The sequence below is a fragment of the Cyclospora cayetanensis genome, unplaced genomic scaffold, assembly GCF_002999335.1.
Source record: "Cyclospora cayetanensis isolate NF1_C8 unplaced genomic scaffold, CcayRef3 CcayRef3_contig_101, whole genome shotgun sequence".
Taxonomy (NCBI): Eukaryota; Apicomplexa; class Conoidasida; order Eucoccidiorida; family Eimeriidae; genus Cyclospora; species Cyclospora cayetanensis.
In genome coordinates this window covers 1-17,500 of record NW_020312039.1, presented here as the reverse complement: position 1 = coordinate 17,500, position 17,500 = coordinate 1, and the positions used below count along the sequence as shown (strand labels likewise).

At 52.4% G+C, this 17,500-nt stretch overlaps 2 protein-coding genes and 1 pseudogene across 2 annotated transcripts; 1 reads left to right on the top strand and 2 right to left on the bottom strand.

The window, feature by feature from the left end:
* Positions 1–3,452: 3,452 nt before the first annotated feature.
* LOC34622891 (ras-related protein Rab-1B) lies at positions 3,453–5,082 on the bottom strand. The gene is made up of 6 exons (XM_026337998.1): positions 5,069–5,082; positions 4,763–4,835; positions 4,419–4,514; positions 4,092–4,231; positions 3,770–3,926; positions 3,453–3,587 (listed from the first exon to the last, which is right to left on the bottom strand). The coding sequence occupies exons 1-6, from the start codon at positions 5,080–5,082 to the stop codon at positions 3,453–3,455; spliced, it is 615 nt and encodes a 204-aa protein (XP_026193783.1).
* Positions 5,083–11,998: 6,916 nt separating this feature from the next.
* Positions 11,999–14,392, bottom strand: LOC34622893 (uncharacterized RING finger protein P8B7.15c). Its single transcript, XM_026338008.1, has 4 exons — positions 13,519–14,392; positions 13,291–13,365; positions 12,174–13,041; positions 11,999–12,080 (listed from the first exon to the last, which is right to left on the bottom strand). Exons 1-4 carry the CDS (start codon positions 14,390–14,392, stop codon positions 11,999–12,001), a joined length of 1,899 nt encoding a protein of 632 aa, XP_026193793.1.
* Positions 14,393–15,712: 1,320 nt separating this feature from the next.
* LOC113147421 lies at positions 15,713–17,262 on the top strand (annotated as a pseudogene).
* The last annotated feature ends 238 nt before the right edge of the window (positions 17,263–17,500 follow it).

The window sequence follows — 17,500 nt, the reverse complement described above, 5'->3', positions numbered from 1 at the left end:
AGTTGTGAACGTAGCTCACCTTGTGCCGCATGATGAGCTGAAACAAGTTCCTTTTGCTGAATGCTTATTGGAGGGAGAAGCTTTTCAGCGGTTGCTGCTCTATGTAGTTGTGTAGAACAAGCCGTTTGGGTACAGGATGTACTACAGTTCAAGCCTTCATGAACCCCCTGACTCATCGGCTAATGCTGAGACCAGGTCAAAAGCAAAATATGCAAAATTCGAAATAGCTAAAGCAGAGGAAGCGACTGAGAGGTTTGCGTTTCGTGCGGCTCTAAGCCTACACAACTCCAGCTGCTTGGCATGGCATTCTTCCTTGTGCATAGTGGGTAACGAGTTTGGAGAATTCACACGCCCACACCTGCCCTGCATTGGAGATCCCTGCTACTTCACTCTGCTCAGGAGGCTCGGGATAGCATTCGAGTCTTTTATCAAGCATCATTCTAAAAGAGGGTTGTCGATGTGACTTCGGGTGTGTGGAAGAGGCACCAGGATAGGAGAGGAGCCACCTGCCCTAGTGCTGCGGCGCCACTTGGGGTTTACCACAAGGCTTGTAAAGTCTTTACATTTCTTCCCTTTTGCTTGTCGTAAGGGCTGAAACCATAACCTTTTTTCCGTCGCACTGGCTTTTTTTTCGCCTAATTGGGGGTCGGCCTGAGGCGAAAAGTTCTGGGCTGCCTCGGGAGTAGATGGGCACTCAGGATAAATACGAAATGTGAAATGCCCCCTCACAAAAGCCGCAAACGCTCCTCTATCAACCACTGAGTGCGGCGTTCTCCACCCCACATCACTAACATCTCCGTTCTAGTGTCCTCGGCGTTCAGCAATCCTACAAACCAGCAAGTCTACCGCTCTCCGTGGATCCTGCGCCTCCACGCGGGTAATTGGCTGCGCGGCAAAGTCAGTGAAAATGTGTGGAGCTTCGAGACTCCTTTAGGATGCAATGTTGGTAGTTCAGTGGCATGTCCAACTTTTTGAGAGGTTGATAGAGTAGGAAGGAACACACATTTTATTACAGAATCCAAAAGGTCCTCTCCACCTGGCCGCAAAAGTCTTCGTCTGGTCACGCACCACAATAGAAGCAGGTACACTGCAGAAGGTTGGCTACTACTGCTTAGGAGAGCACGTATTTTATGGTTTTTCCTCTTGATCACTCAAGACAGTAAGCTAGGGTCGTTAGACTCTGCCTGGAAGTCCATGGGTTCTGAATCCCAACGTGGCTACTCTTGTCCAGCGAAAGACGCGACGCTGTGCTCATTTGCCTGTAAAGCCTCAAACAGTCCGCCGTTTGTGGAAGGTGTTCTGGTTAATTGTCTAGTCGATGAGTAGCTGCCCATCGTGCGACCACCTAAGGTGATACTTCGGGTGAGCCTGAGACAAACCACGTAGATAGCAGCTGTTCGTCTGAGTTGTCGCTCTTGCAAACTAAAGTCTCATATTGGCTTGCATGGCAATTTACTAATTGCTTTCTCTCCTCAAGCCTTTTAAGTTCTTGGGTAGTTTTCTGTTGACATGATCTCAGCATAAGCCGATGGGTCAGGGCCCATGTGAAGGCTTGAACTGCAGTACTCGCACCCAGACCGCTTGCTCTACATGAATAGAAGTAGCACAGAGGTGCTATCTTTACCAATATGCATGCCTCGAGACACACTCGTGATTATTCGTGGGAACACAAGGCGAAGCGGATGCACGTTCGGCTTGTGTAAACTCAAAGTTCTTGCCCATGCTTACGGCTGTCATACTTTTCTGGCTGAAAGGCTCCCCATCGACGCCTCCATGAACATTCTGTCAACTGACAAATTATGCGTTCCAAGGGGCTGTGGAGCTATTGCGTTCATATCAGCTGGCATGCTGGCTTCTGCCTCGCCAACCCGTGTCGCGCCACCGTCAACTTCCATCGGTAAAAGGTGTGTTCTCAACTGTCGCCGATGAAAATCAAATTGTCGAATGGCCAATCGACTTGAGCTAGCCCAGACAACTGTTGTAGGAAACCCCGACCTTCCATTGCGTCCACATCCATTTAATGAGCAGGGACGAATTGCATTGAATATCCTAATTCTACCAACTGTAACTCTTCGTTGTCTTGTTGGGAGACGCGAATTCCGACTGAATATGAACTCAATAGGAATTCACAGCTCCTCAAAAGTGTTCCTTTAATCGCCCACCCGCGTATTTCGAAGGTTTCGATAAGAGGGTTGAGGAACAGCTGGCATAAGCATGGCTGCATCCCCAAACGACTCCAGCCATTCACAGCATCGAACTCGTTCACACAACATTGAGTCTTTTTATGTCAGGCCGCCAGTCCTCCTTTGCAAGCACCAAGAAACACAAAAAGCCAAACCAGGCGGTCAATTCTTTCCGAATTCTTAGTCAATATAACTAATGTAGAAGAAAGCATTCTGAAATGCAGCGTAGCCCACTACACCTGGCCCCCGCAGCGGCCTAGCGAGCTTGATGGGATGCAGTTCTACCGGTAGGCTTGCACTGCCCCTTCCAAAACATGCGAGACTGCCAAAAGTTTCTATCTTGTTAAAACCCAAAGAGCTACAAGGTCGGAGTTGGTATGCCAAAAGCGCGACACAACAGCCGTTGACCATCCTCTCTTCACTAGCCTCTTCCCAATGGTCCGTGAACCACAATAGCTTCTAGTCCTTAGCTACCCACCACTCTTGGGCTTTCCTCCAAGATGCAGGCCCCTCTGCCTGCCCCTGTGCACTAGGTTCCATTTACTCCCATTCTGTCCCTCTCTGCAAGTATCTGTCACTCGAATCGTGTCGCCATGAAGAAAGCCGAACCGATGTGCCCCCCGTGACACTTGGAGCACAAAGCCATTGCCCTTGAGCGGCCCTGCACTTCGCCCCTCCGCCCCCTCCCCCCTCCGTCTCTGCTTTTTTCACATGAATACTCATCAGGCCCAAAGCTGCAGTCCTGGCCGTTGCCTACGCCCAGCACAGAGGGTAACAGTTAATGCAACCCTCGGCTGGCGCTGCTACTGCTACTCCAGTACAAGCAGCAGACGGTACAAACGAACTAAGCTTCGTGAGTGGGCTTTACAATAACAACAGCAGAGGAGACAGAGAGGTGCGCAATAGAGCAGGAGCTGTTGCTGCTGTTGCAGCCGTTCCAGCAACAATACACTACCGCCAACTGTGACAGCTGTCGCTGTCACAGCAACCTTTGTAGCAGCAAGCCGCTTAGCCCCGTGCTTCTCCGTGAGCTCCTGACTCTCCAAAGGAGACATACAGAGAGCAAGCCCACGCCTATGGCCGAACACAACAGGCTAGAGGCGGTGAGGGGCGGGTAAAGGGACCCTAATGAAACCGTTCCCTATATGGGGCCAGTGGGATGTCCCCAAACGCCATCGGTTTTACAAGCAGTAAACAGTGCGAGGGTGATATTCGGGATGCCGGTAAAGATTAAGGGAGACGGATGCGGCAGCTAGCGCTAAAAGGCACTCAACTGCGCCCACAGCAGCCCGCATTGCTGCGAACAGGCTGAGAGGGACCAATGCGAACGTTCTGCTGCTGCCTGCTCTGTTGCTGCCCCACCTGAACGCGGGCTTTGATCTCCGACGCCATGATGTGGAAGGCCTGAAGAGCGCGACACACCCAGAGAATCTTTCTTGTGAATTGAACTCGCAAGCCTACTTGGCAGGGGGACTCACATATGCGAGATACCGAAACACACACGCACATGCAGCAACCGGGCTTGAAAAACCTCCTCGGTTGCACAACGAAGCGCCCTCGCAACATTACTTGCAGCAGCATGGTACCTCTTCAACATTTTGGGCGGATTTAGCAGACGTCTCAATGAATCGGATGTTGCACGAGTCAGCGAGCTCCTTGCCCTCCTCGTAGCTGACGACCTTCTTAGCCGTGAGATCCGATTTGTTGCCTACCAATAGTTTACTCACGCCCTCCATTGCGTATCTGCGCCTCGTCAAATGCACAGCAACACCCCCGGTAGCTCCCCATACAGCTTCCTCAACTCGCTGCCTCTATGCACGCCTGGACACAGCGCTAGCGAACCAACAACTAGCGCAGCTGCAAATTCTAGTCGCTCGCTAGATCGCAATTTAAGCAAGAACAGCTCACCTCTCAATCTCCAGCATCCAATTCTTGACGTTTGCAAACGACTCTCTGTCCGTGACGTCGTACACCACGACGATGCCATGGGCCCCCCGGTAGTACGATGATGTAATGGTGCGGAAACGCTCTTGCCCAGCAGTATCCCACTGAACAAAACACCTCAAAACACGACTCCTAATCATCCTAGATCTTTGGCTCTAAGACCAGTAGACGACTTTCCGCGGCATCTCCTGGTCCTTGGGAGCCGTCTTTTCAGCAGCAATCTCAGCACTCGCCGAAAGAAACATGCAACAACGAAAACGGCAGCAGCAGCGGCAAGGACAGCAGGCATACTATCTGGAGCTTCACTGTCTTGCCATCTAAATCGATGGTGCGAATTTTAAAGTCCACACCGATGGTACTGATGTAGCTCTCGGTGTACGTGTCATCCTGAAGCGTGCAAACAGGAACCACATACGCACACACACACATCAGCGCATCCTTCCACGCCCCTTCTAGATCGACGGGCACTTAGAACTTATCCGAAAAATCCACATGCTCGCGCAAGCCGCTCGTATTCTTTCGAGCCAGTGCTTGCTTACACAGCTCCAGCTAGAGAACCCACACATAGGGGGGCTGGCTCCGCTTGCGGAGGCTCAGAGCATCACAATCGGGGCATAGGGTTTGCCTTAGCTTACGGCGAAACGGAGAAGAAGACAAGACTTCCCAACACCAGAGTCTCCGATGAGGAGCAGCTTGAATAGAAAATCGCTGCGGCAGAAACAAATACAGTGCAGCGGAGCTGCGGTAGCACGACACAGGCGATCGTGTCGTGTCGCAAAACCCTGGCAGTTGCAGCCCCTCTGAATCCCCCGTTTTGGTCTAAATTTTTGCATCTTCTGCTACACCATCAGATTAATTCGCTCGCCATATGTGTGCGCGCAGGAGGAGGCTGCCTTTGCGACGATACACCTCGAGTGAAGGCTCAGGGTTTATGGGCGTACTACTCAGGCTTCATTTTAGAACGTTCGAGGCGAGCAGTATCGGTGTACGGAGTGTGCGTAGGCGGCTGTGTGGAAGCAGAATGTGCTTCCTGGAGTCTGTTGCTGGGGAAATAGTCGCAGCAGCAGCTGCTTTTGCAAACCAGAAACACCAGGTGGAGGCGTACGGCGCTGACACCGGCAGCCAAGAAGGCACTTCCTGTGCCAAGCCTCTATCCTGTTGTAGCAAGAAGAGCCCAGAAGCAGCAGTACCCTCAGCACTACTGTTCTGAAAAGGCCTCCAACAATGAGCAGCCTTGCAGCCGCACCAGGGAAAGTGTCAATCCCAGTTTTACCGGCAGCAATAGCTGCAGCCGACGAAATGAAAGCCGTCGTTTCGCTACTGTAGAAGCAACAATAGCACCGACAGCAGGGACGCCGTCACGCAAGAGGACACACACAGCAGGCAACAGCACCACCAGGAAGCAGCGCAGGAGCAGCGCGGGGCAGCTGTGCCACAGCCGAACACGAACCAAAGTCCCCTAAGCCGAAACAGAGATACCAGCAAGAGATACTGGAAGTGCTGGGGTTAATTGCTGCCGCTAACGCCTCAGCAGCGGCAGACACAGAGGGAGTAGTCGCGTGAAGCGCAATGTGTCTGCTCTATTGCTGCAGCACAAGCAGCGGTGACGCTAAGGCGCGACTAAGACAGCAAACGGGACTCTAACCACGGCAATTTCGTGCCTTTCTTCCTTCTTTTGGTCGCAAGGAACTGCTGCTACTGCTGATTTTGCTGCGCAGCAACAACAGCAGCAGCACGACGCTACTGGTGCTCGCGTGGCGCTGCCGCCGTTGTTGCTGCTGCTGCTGCCGCCGCGTCTTTGTGTCACCCCCGCTGCTGCTCAGGTTACTCCTACGGCATATATTGTATCAACACCAAATTATTTCCGTTTGACCCTGGTGCTTGGTTACAGATTTCTGCGGCGGCAGTGGGCGTACGGGGAGCAGTAGCAAGAGTGTGTCCTGGAGTCTTCTTGCCTCTCTGCCTTACCTGCATTTTGCTGCCCCCACCAAAAATAGATTTCATTTTTGTTTTCTTGTTCATTCCAGTGCCGTGGTACCCGGCGTGTACGGGGGCTGCTTGAGCTTGTTTGCAACGGCAACACCAGCACCAAAATGTTAGGTTCCGACATTCATTCCCACCTGCTCCTTTGTGGACCTGCCACTGTACTCTCTCTGTAGCGGTACTTCCGGCTGCAGCTTGTGAAGGCAACAGACTCAGCTGTAGCCAAGTCTTTTTAACGGGGATATGAATATACAGTTCAGGAGGGGTAGCATCAGCACTGCCTGTTTTCGTTACAGCAGCTCATGGGTGTTCATGCTGCTGCCGTAACAGGCGCCGCTGCCGCTGTAATTCTTGTTGTCGCCACACGACTTCGTTGCTCTGTTTAGCAACAACCAGCAGCAGGCACAGAAGAGCAGCTCTCAGGAGGCGGGATTGCAGTGAAGCGGTGAGTGTCTCCTGCTGTAAATCTCTTTGCCATATCACTAATTCTATCCAATGCTGTCTATTCAGGCAGGATTCATTGTGTTTGCCACTTCTGCACAAGGTTGGGGCCTGCCGGGGGCTTTGCTGATGATGCAGGGTTGAAGGTTTTGCGATTGGCAGCCTTTTTTTTCTCTACACACTGTGCTGACTCCTGCACGCCCTTCGATGGTCTGTTGAATACAGACTATGCTAGCAAAAGTGGCAGCAGCAATTACAGGCGGGTTTGAGTCTCATTTCTGCTCTGGAGATGCCATCATGTCTCTTAGTTTGAGTAGCGCTGTGCAGGTGACGGCTGCGACTTTTCTATGGTGCTCTTATACCTTCCTTCCTAATGTTGCACGAGGGCAGCCTGCTTTGGCTGCAGGTAATTGTGTGGTGGCTGGGGCCGCAATTACTTTTGTTGGATCTTTGGGACCTAGAAGCTGCGTTGTGGTACGGCTAATTGGTTATATTTTTTCACCTGGTCCGTTAATTGGGAACTAGTGATGATCACGTAGATAGAGAAATTATTCTCCGTATATCCTTGGTATCTGGAGTAACAAGGCTTCAATAAGTGAAAATTAAAGGCTTTAGGCATTTTCTGACATCACACAGTGCTCTTTGGCTCTGCTACCCGAGGTGTGGCTTCTTTTGAGTTGTCCTCAACCTCCTAGTGGAAGTCAGAGTTCGTGGTGCGAAAATTCGACCGGCGGCGAGAAGGGGGGTCCTGCCTGATGCCTAAGGAGGTCAAAGGGCCTTACAAAACAACTTACTAGAATAAACCAACGCCAAAGGTACTGCTTTGATTTGTGCCCCTCTGTGGGAACGGGAAAGGGGTTGCAGAAGGCAGGATGGCACACTACATTTGGGTACAGCATTTGTCCTAACTCGGGGAAAGCCGCTTCTTCATGCGAGCCTGCTTTCTACACGCTGTCCCCTTGTTCACCGTTCATGTGGCGTCCGAGCAAGAGTAGCTACTTCCGCATGCAAGAGCTCCTGGCTACCACCATAAATTTCGTTTTCTGGTCCAGAAACCGCCTCCGGACGGCGCCCTTGCCCGCACATGCAAGCTCTGCCCGTTTCCTGCGGTGGCATGCTGGTGGAGGGAGGCTTTAGGCAGCTTTCCGCAAGCCTTGGCGTTTCGGCCAGCTGCATTGTATTAGGCCGTTTCACCAGAGGGTCCAAAGAGCTCTAGTTTCCGCTGCAACTGGATTCACGGTTGTGTCGAGAAAATCTGGCTGTCGTGCGTGCCATGGAATGGCAGGGTACACTCCTGCGGTTTGATGCGTGTGGCTTAGTTGGTACGGAAGTCGAAGCTTGCCCAGTGGCACACATCATGAGGCTGCATGTAGAGCCACAAAACTTATGTGGTGCAAATGGACGATATGCATGCTGTGACTGAGAAACCAGTCAAGTCTAAAAATGGGCCTTGTGTAAGGTAGTGAAGGTCTGCTACCCGTTTTCTTCATACTGCCAGCTCCAGGGAGGCAAGTTTACTGTATAAGGTAAATGGAAGCCTACAGAGTTTCTTGTGTTCTCGATTTCTTGCCAGACGACTACAGCTATATTGCTACCTGTAGGCTAATGCTTGAATGACACAGGAAGCTGCTAATGGAATGACTTAAGGTTTCCGTGCGGAGGACCTCTAATCCGTACATATCTGTGGGTACAGCCGCACTATCTTGCGATGCCAGCCTGCCATCGCTTTCATTTGCGGGGACGCATGCTGATGCGCGCTCACTCAATGATGCGCAGGAAAGGCCGTGGTTGCGCGATGTGCAATGGAGCCGGGCTATTGTTATAATCAATGACGCATAGTGGGCGTCCCAGGTGTACTGTAGACGCGTGCGCAGTCCGTACCTCCACTCCTCAATCTGCAATCAGATTATCCACCAGCCCCTCAGGCCTCTCAAGCCCGTGGCGGAGGCCCTTGGTTCAGGTGACCCTGTAATTAGAGGTAGACCTATTTGATGTGCAGTGAGGATTGTGCCCCATGTGCGGAGACCACATAGATTGCATGCACCCCCCTCACGAATGAGGCCAGTTCTGCGTCGAGGCGATGCGCAGCCTTGGGGGAAAGCGAACAGGGACACAGAAGGAACACCCGAAAAACGACCCGACCTAACTTTAGCGTACTGTGCCGAATGCTGCACTGCGCAACGCCCTCCACAGGTTTTCTTTTGCCTTTTCAGTGTTATTTCTTGGATCCAGAGAATCACACAGTAGCAAGCATCCTCTATCAATCAAAAATGCAGTATCTAGAGGCATGGATAAGGCAGAAAAAACGGAAAGAGTATGGCCATACTCCTGTGCAAATCCATGGGTGCGCCGTAGAGTGACGGGCTCCGGTGCTGGAAGGGACCCAATGGCTTCCACTGGCCAGTGCGGCACAGCAGGTTTCCCTTCTCTACCAATTGCATATTATTTTGTATGCTTCTGAAGTCTATCTGGTGTAATGTACTCCGGAGACGACGCTGTCCCTCTGGCGAAAACATGGCCGGCTCTTCATATCCGATAATCGCGACACGCCGTATCGACGCAACTAGGGGTGCCCGCAGAGGGCCCCCTCTACGTCCTTAACCGCTGATGTAACAGTTTTAGCCAGCTACAGTTGCAACCCTTGCTACTTTTGACCCTCCTGCTGCTGCTGCTATTACCAGGAGGACTTGGGGCTCACCGAAACTCACAGTACATTCCGGTTGCCGCCGCTGTAAGGCTAATTATTGCTGAGTTAAGCGCAGTAAGACACTGAAACTTTGCAAGCACAGAGCCATTTAGAACTTTCCCCAGCCTTCTTCTCAAGTTCGTTGTTGAAGGTCACCTGTGTGACTCTCAACAGGGTTGCGAAGGGGTCGCCCAGCCTACGGCTCCCGCAGTACAGGACACGTTTAGATAGGGAGTACTGGACCCCTTCCAGTGCGACGGCGTGCTAGCGTGGCGTCAGTAAACCTCACACAGCTCCTGGCATTGATCCCAAATGCTGCTCTCCTTTTCAGTAATCTTGCAGTTTGTAGCAGTATTCACAGTGCCTTTAGAAAGTCCCCATCCTGTTCCTATTGCTAGAGGCCTCGACTCAGGGAACGGTACTCTAGGATACAGCGCGATTAAATCTGCCCACTCAGGATGACGATTCTGTTCTCCAGCCTCCTATTCTCGCTCTCCTCATGTACGTAGACTACCCTAAGGGAGCCCATTAAAAGGGCGCCCTCACCTTGGACCGAATGAAGAGGGGTAGGAAAGCTCGGGAGCAACGTGTGTCTAGGATTCCCAGCAGCATATTTCTATTCCAAGAGTGCATTTGTCTAAAACTGGCCACTCCTGCATGCTAGCAGTCCAAAGCTAGCAGCATTAAGGTGCTCCTTCCATATAAGCATGCAGTAGGTCATATTTTTAGCACTATTTTTGCTGCTGTTGATGCAGGGGCTTGTCTGGCGTACTGGTCCCCTCCTATGCGGGAGGCCATCTCCCTGGTGCTGACGCTTGGGGGAGCCTTTGCAGTATTCTCCTTGCTGGAAGTGCCCCTCAGCAGCCGGAAGCTGCCAAAAGCCCTGGCGTTGGCGGGCCCCCTCGTACCATCCGTAACGCCAGTGCTTCTAACCGGCGCCTTTCTCTTCCTAGACACGTTTGCTCTCAGTGGGGCAGTTAATGCCGAATTGCCGCCTTCGTATCCAGCAAATAACTTTACTGGTACTTCTTGTCGCTATTTCTCCCGCCGTTGCTGCAGCTGTTACAGATGATGCAAGTATGCCTTTAGTGACCCTGAGCCACTGGTGCTTGTCTCCGGGTTGCAGCAACGACACACACCCCTCAGTAGTTGTTAAGGCATGAAAAAGCTTGGCTACTGCTTTTGCTGCTGCCCCTGGAACCGAAGCATCGCTTGAAATACAGATTAGTGCTGCTGCTTCCGCAGGTGTGGCTCTCTGTCTTCGGACTCTAGCGAATGCCCTGTTGTACTGGGGCCAAAATGGCTTCGAGCTGGAGGGGCCTGTGGAGACAGCGGTGCTGCCCCGGCAGGAGTTGCTGTCACTGCTTCAGCCGCAACTGCTACAACACAGTAGCTTTTCCTGTGCCATCACGTTGCTGTTGGGCCGCTCTGGAGAGCTCCAGCTTACGAGTCTGTTGCTGACCTCGATGGCAGCAATCGTGCGGAGCGCCTTGCTGTTACAGCTTGCAGCTGCAGCATATGCGGAGGGCTGGCCAGTACTAAAGCCCATTTTACAGGGGCTATGGGAGGACCCGACACAGTTTCTTGCGGTCTTTAGCAACCCCGTTGCTGCAGTGCAGTCAACCTGGAAGTTAAGCACAGGTGACACTTTGTCGTGGTGCTCCTATTAAAGCTGCTACTGTTTCGCGTGCCTGTGTTTCTTTGTCTAGCCTATAGTGAAACATGGATAGACGACCCGAAACCGATGCGGAGGTTTCAGCAGCACCAGCAATATCTTCTGTCCCCTGCTTCGCGTGTGTAGGGACCCGGCAACGGTTGCTGTTCTTCGGCCTCGTTGTATGTCTCTGCTGTTCCTTTCTACTGCATCTAGCGCGCCTTGCTGTTGTGTCTTCTCACGCATTTAGCTCCAGACAAAAGGAGCCAACGGATACTCAGAAGGAGGGGCAGCAGAAGCAGCGCCAAACTCAAGAGCATCAGCGGATCATGCAGCAGCCGAAGCAGCCAAAGCTGCAATAACAGTTACACAGTTCAGAACTTTTTTAGTAGCCCTATGAAAGGTAGGTTGGTAGAACCTTTCGCTGGTCTTGACCGAATGCAGCAGCAACAGCAGCAGTAACAGCAAAGAGGAGCAGCAGCTCGAAGCTCAAGTACTGCTTTGACAGGAACATCCAGCTTGCTTCGGAGAGTTCACAAATGCAAGTACTATAAACGACTCGTAGAAGTCCTCAGACAGCTAGTTTTATCACGCCTGCGGTGTATCGGCGTCTCCAGCAACACGGTTGCACTTGCTGTGGCAGCATGACCTGCTGCTCCAGTAGCCTCCCCAAAGGCAAATGTGGAGCATTCGGCTCTAGCTGTCTCATCAAAAATCCCTAAAATGCCGCTAGCTTGAGCACGCTAGCGAGCTCTGGTGCTACCTGGGTATGTAGCCAGCTACCGGCTTGTTGGAGCCACGCTTCGTGCCCAAGCGATGGGTCAAGGAGTTGTGGGAAGTCCATCCCCCAAATGCGGATAATGAAAACTAGCGCCAATGGAAGCCATGGTGCCTTAAGCTGCAGCTGTAAATCTTCGCCTTGCTGAAACACTGTTTCAATTGATGCTGCTGCATCGGCTGCTGCTAATAAAAAGTCGTAGTTGCCGAAGGAAAAGGATAATGATGGTGAAGGTGGCAAGTGCATGGAGAATCGGCTGCTGTCATATCTCGTTAGTGTTGTTGCTATTTAGGCTGCTAGCGCTGCTAAATGCGCTCTTGAGCGACTCATTAGCAGCCTGCTCCTAATGCTACCGCAGCCTTCCGCTTCTCTCTGTATGCCCTTATTTGCGATGCGGCAATGCGGTGTTGCCTGTACATCCCAGCACAACAACGAATGTAAGACATGACAGCAGCAGATGACACGTCTGAGAGCAATACCTTGAGCGACAGCGGCAGCACGTACTCAACAATTTGTTCCACTGGAATATTGAAGTGCAGCAGGTCCCTAATATCTGGAAGAGTCTCTTCTTCTCCCCCATTTGACGAGGCCGCTTCTTTCACTGTTGCTGATTCTGCCGTAACGGCTATCACGGGCACCACTGCTGCATCTGCTGCTGCTGTATGCCCCTGGTCGTTGGCCTCTTCTGGAGCCGGAAGAGGCGCTTCCGTTGCAGTCGGTGGCATAGATGGAGCTTGTGTTGCTGTTGGCGCTGATGCATCAACGGGTTGAGAGGGATCCGAGTGTTCGGCCTTCACCTTCACCAAGACTTCAGACACCTCGGCTGTTCCTGCTGCCGCTGGTGCAGCTTCTGGAGCGTCTTGGGTAGATGTCGCCAATGGCCTTCTTCTGGAGAGTAAATCAGCAAGCGATCCCGGCTGCGGGCTCTCGCTCTTTGTGAATACCCCCGCTGATGCACTGGGAGCTGCCACATCCTGCTGCTGGTGCGAATGCTGTTGCCATGGCCAGCGAGGCGTGTTGGTGCAAGTGACAGTGTCAACACTCTGCTGCAGCACGGTGTTAGCAGCAAGATCAGCTGCAGCAATTGCCGTGTTGCATCCAGGGCACAGGCCTGAAAGGCCTCCTCCAGCACCGCTGCTGCTGCTGCTGGCAGCAGCAGCAGGGTGCTGCTGCATGTACAGGATGATGCACGATCTGCAAAAGGTCTCACCGCAGCAAGGAGTCAGCGTGGGTGCCCTGAATAGAGCACCGCAGCACCCGCATTTGAGATGCGAGGCTCCACCTACGTGGCGCTGTATTCGCACGTCGAGCGACGACCCCAGAACGGACAATCCGCCGATGGTCCCCGTCTTCAAAATAGCAAAGCTGCCATCTGTAGGATCGAGCAGCACACACACGTCTCAGGCAGCAGCTACACAGCTGGAAAAATTGCATACAAACAGAGGCATATCGACCTGCGAGCCAGCGGCTCGGGTGGCCTCCTGGCAGGCCTGAGAACTGCCTCAATAGACACGGGCAGTTACACTGAGAAGCGTATAGACCGTCTCCGCCAAAAAAGCCTGTCCAATGAACCCTCTGTTACTGCCGAGTCTGCAGCAGCAGCGGTTGCACGGCGCCATACCTTTCTTAATGTACACTTCCTGGTGCTTGTGGATTTCAGATGGGTCGATGTCTTTCAGAAAGGAGGACGGAAGGCCTGCAGCCGCACGCATAAAACGCGCAATATGTACTCTGTATATGCACGAGGGGAGGTCTCTCAGCATCTGGCCTGCAGCAAGGGGCGAGCTGGTGCTGCTTGTACAGCAACACCCGGCGCTGCATTTGTTGGCTGCTCCAGGTGGATGCTTGCCTGTCGCTGGTCTAATCTTCTTCTGCTGCTTAGCATCTGCAGACTTGGGGCAGTTCTTGATGTGGTGCCCCATTTCACCGCACATGTGGCATATGTAATCAGGGGGCACTGCTGTTGCTGCTGCCGCATAATGCTGCTGCTGTTGCTGGTACACCTGCTGCTGGTGCTGCCGCGCTGCAGCAGCTGCAGCGCCGCTGCTGCTGCTGCTGTGAGAGCGATACGCAGAAGGGAAACTCGTGGCAGGGCCCCCTTCCTCCTGAGGTCGTAGCCACATAAGGTTGTGGCTGCCCTGGGTCCTACTGTTGGCGCTGCTGCTCTCTCCCCTGAGAAAGCCTTTGCGAGTATCGTGCACGTCGAGCACTGCCTGCAGCAGCAGCCGCTCCTCATCTGTGGCTGCTGCTGCTGCTCCAGGTGTAGCGTCTTCGCTGCCTAGATAGGGCATGCTGGTGGAGTTGGCTGCTGCTACCAAGGATGCCCCCGCACCACTCGAACCAGCAGCACTGGGAACGACACCAGTAGGAGCCTCATCGCGCTGCTCTGAGGAGCTGACTGCTTGCTGCTGATCGAGCATGTGCTGTTGGTACTTCGCTTCTGCTTCGCGCTGTGCAGCGGCGGCGGCTGCGGCAGGCTTCCGCTGTACGAGGATGCACAGCGGCTGGTGCAGTAGCATGCTATCTGCCAGGACCTCATCGGGAGACTCCTCAAGAGATAGCAGCAAGTCAATAGCCGGGAGAGCAGCTACTCCCATCTGCAGCTTTAGATGCGCGCGAAGCTCTCCGCAAGACACAGGGAGGGTCAGGCCGACTGGTGCAGTGCCAGTAGACGAGCCACGCAGCCGCCAACGCAGCGTAGATGAGTCCGTTGTGATGGACATTTTTGTAACCGCAACGACTGGTGTTTGAGCCACTGCGAAAGACGTAAATGTTGATGGAAGACCCAGGGGGAAAGGCTGGTGTCGCAGCGACAGCTGCTGCTGTTGGTGCTGTTAGAACGAACAAGCAGCAGCAGTCCCTAGTGATGAGATGCACCTCCCCTTAACACACAGCTAAATATGCCTGCAGAAGCGGCGACTACAGCGACTGCGGCATGCACTACCTGGCAGTGGCTCCTGGTGGAGTTGGCACGCAAAAGTATGTTGCTCCGGTTACGAACCATATTCTAACATCAATTGCATGAAATAATCCAAATACTCGAAATTGGGGGAGAAAAGTTACCCGAGGAACACGAGAAGGCAGAGCCTCGTGATTTACTGCAGTATTCGTTGGGCCCCAGCAGGTGCTGCTCTTGTTGACTCAGCTGCACTATCAGTACAAACGCATGCTATGAAGCAAGGACTTTCTCCGACTTTAAATAGTGTGAAGGCGTCAATAGCGGTCATATTTTTCATGCATTACTTAACCCCACTCCAGTGGCTTCTCAGTGGGCTTCCCTGGCGAGAAAGTTTTTCAGGTGACTAAGGACCTCCACGGAGTTCCTTTTGCTGCAGCATCACGGATGTGAGTCATGCATGCTGTTGGACGAGGTTGTAAAGCCGCTGCTGCTGTGGCATCCAATTGCATGACAGCACGTAGCCATTAGTAGGAGTTCCCTCCCCACTCGATACGACCTCGGCTACTCCTCCTGCCACCCCCCCCCCCCCCCACCGGCGTAAATCGCAGTGTTGTGTGCACTTGTTTACGCATAATTCAGTTGCATCCACTCATGCTGCCTGTACAAGATCCCGAGCGGCAACCAGCACCTGCTGCAGATGTTGCTGAATTTAAATAGAGACCGTGTATCGCAAGAACTCTGGCACCAAGTTTGGAATGGGATAGACTACATGTAGCCACTTTCTACAACTAGGTTTATTTTCATCAAGATTTAGTGAAGAACTGACGAACTCATTTTCCGATGGTATTTCGTGTCCTTCGCAGAGCACTGTTGCTTTGAAACAAGGCGCACTGCATTGGGCATGTGCATTAGATGCTCGGGGCACCTAGCCGTGACTGCCCTAATTGCTCAGACAGTGCAGCTATGTGCATCCTAGCTCTCCCTTCACGTCTCAAACCTAGAGTTGCGTGAATAAGGAAAGGCCGGAGCTAGCTTATAACAGCACCCACAATCTTTCTGCTACGTTTGTGTTGAGTCTGTGGTTAAGCCGCGGCCAGCGAAGACCTTAGATCGAACGCTGCAGTTGCTAGCGTCGGATGGCTCGATGCAGCTGTTTCCAGCTGACCCAATAGGTTTGAACGCAGTGGGTTGTCAAGTTGCCCCAAACGATTTGCGTGTTTTCGATCAAGTCATCTTAGCTATTCAGTTGGTTGAGTTTCTTGGCAACACGCCGAGAGGAAAAAAATCTTTTAAAGATGAAAATATCTGCTAGTGGGAGGCCCGCTGGAGAGGCGGCCGCTTGCCTGCATGTCAATGTGAATGCAGTAGCTCCGCAGCTAGTGAAAAGAGTTAGGATGTATCAGCTGCTAAGGTGCTATTGTGGAAGCGTGGGGTCAGTTTTGCGGCGATCCAAGTTTACATTGAAGGTCGAAAATTGGTAGCATTACTCGACGTTGGATGTGAAGTCAACATATTTACCGAGGAAACGGCTTAGAAGAGCAATCTGCCTGCCCATGTGTAAGTGCACTTACCTTAAACTGAGTTTTGCTGACGGAGAGCAGTACGCAAAAGCTGGTCAGGCTGCCATAAATAAAGTTGATAGAAATCAGGGCCTACCAGCATGGTCCGCTTTTTGTATGTTGAACCCGTACACCATGACCTAATTCTGGGTAGGCCATGAGCAAACCAATGGAAGGCGCGCGTGCGGGCACAGCTGCGCGTTGTGGAAGTTATTGCGCCGAAAGGCACTAGGAAGAAGCAAATCATGATCTTTTCGATAAGGATTTTAAATAAGTGTTCAGGTGGGCAGAGTCGGTCCCGTACCAAGATAAGGCAGAGTCTCCGCGCGGTCGGTTCAGCAGCGCAGCACAGGACTGTTTTGAAGAAGCATCCCGTCTTAGTGGCTCTGCATCTGGTTCGCTGTTAGAAACTTAGACAAGTAGTTGAGCAGAATAACAGCAGAAGCCAGCAATCAAAAACCAAATCGCGATCGCGGGTGTACTAAACATTGAGGAACTGCCAACAGGCAGACCACCTGCAGGTTGGCTAGAACGCTGTTTTCTGTAAATCCATGGGTCAGCCCCAAACTCCGTTCCGCTGCGACGGAAGCCCTCATATTCGAAAACAAGATTGGTCGGCAAGCTGTTGGAAAAGGCAACGTGTAGGCATAGCCCAGGGCTCCTCGGTGTTGCCGGGGGTTGGTGCCAAAAAAGGACGGAACGTGGAGCTCATGCGTTAGCTGTGAGCGCCTAAACAAGAGCGCTGTATATCGGAAACTCCGAATGCTTCGCAACGCTAAATCGCCTCACATTCTAAGAGGCCCACGAGTCTTAACGACATTTAGCTTCCAGACGCAATCTTACATATCCCTATTCACCCTGACGCCAAGCGCAAAACAGCGCTTCATACTCGTGTTTGCAGCGTCGAGTACCCTGGGTGCCGGTTATACTCTTCAATATCCCCAAAACACTACAACGACAAGTCTAACAGCATTGTCAGTAGCCTGTCACGGAGGACTGGATGGCTGTCTACATGGACCGCAGCGTAGGGTTTCGCCGAAACGTTCAAGAGCATCTACAGCACCTACGGCGTGTGCGTCAGCTGCATCGAGCAAGCATTGGTACTCAGATTGACGCAAGTGTATATCTTCCATGAGCACAATTGTGTTTCTGGAATTCCGTGTGCGTTTGGCTACGGGAATCAAGTTAGATCCAGCAAAACTTCACCAAGTTGCGCCCTTTAGCTTTAGGCCTTTAGTTTTTAGTTCGAAATACATTTTGTAAGTCGAATGCGTTTGCATCTTATCACCGATACTTCAACTTTGAATATGCCTGGACCGCTACTCCTGTGATCGATCCATATGAGAATAGGCTGGCTGTGGCCGGCACAGAGG

Excerpts from the sequence above, each read along its gene's own strand:
- LOC34622891 (XM_026337998.1), bottom strand. Across the intron at positions 4,515-4,762 it reads GTCTTCTTCTCCGTTTCGCC|GATGACACGTACACCGAGAG; the intron begins GTAAGCTAAGGC and ends TGCACGCTTCAG. Across the intron at positions 4,232-4,418 it reads AGACAGTGAAGCTCCAGATA|TGGGATACTGCTGGGCAAGA; the intron begins GTATGCCTGCTG and ends TGTTTTGTTCAG.
- LOC34622893 (XM_026338008.1), bottom strand. The coding sequence starts at position 14,392 with ATGTCCATCACAACGGACTCATCTACGCTGCGTTGGCGGCTGCGTGGC. Across the intron at positions 13,366-13,518 it reads GAAGATTAGACCAGCGACAG|GCCTTCCGTCCTCCTTTCTG; the intron begins GCAAGCATCCAC and ends GTGCGGCTGCAG. Across the intron at positions 13,042-13,290 it reads GGAAGTGTACATTAAGAAAG|ATGGCAGCTTTGCTATTTTG; the intron begins GTATGGCGCCGT and ends TCGATCCTACAG.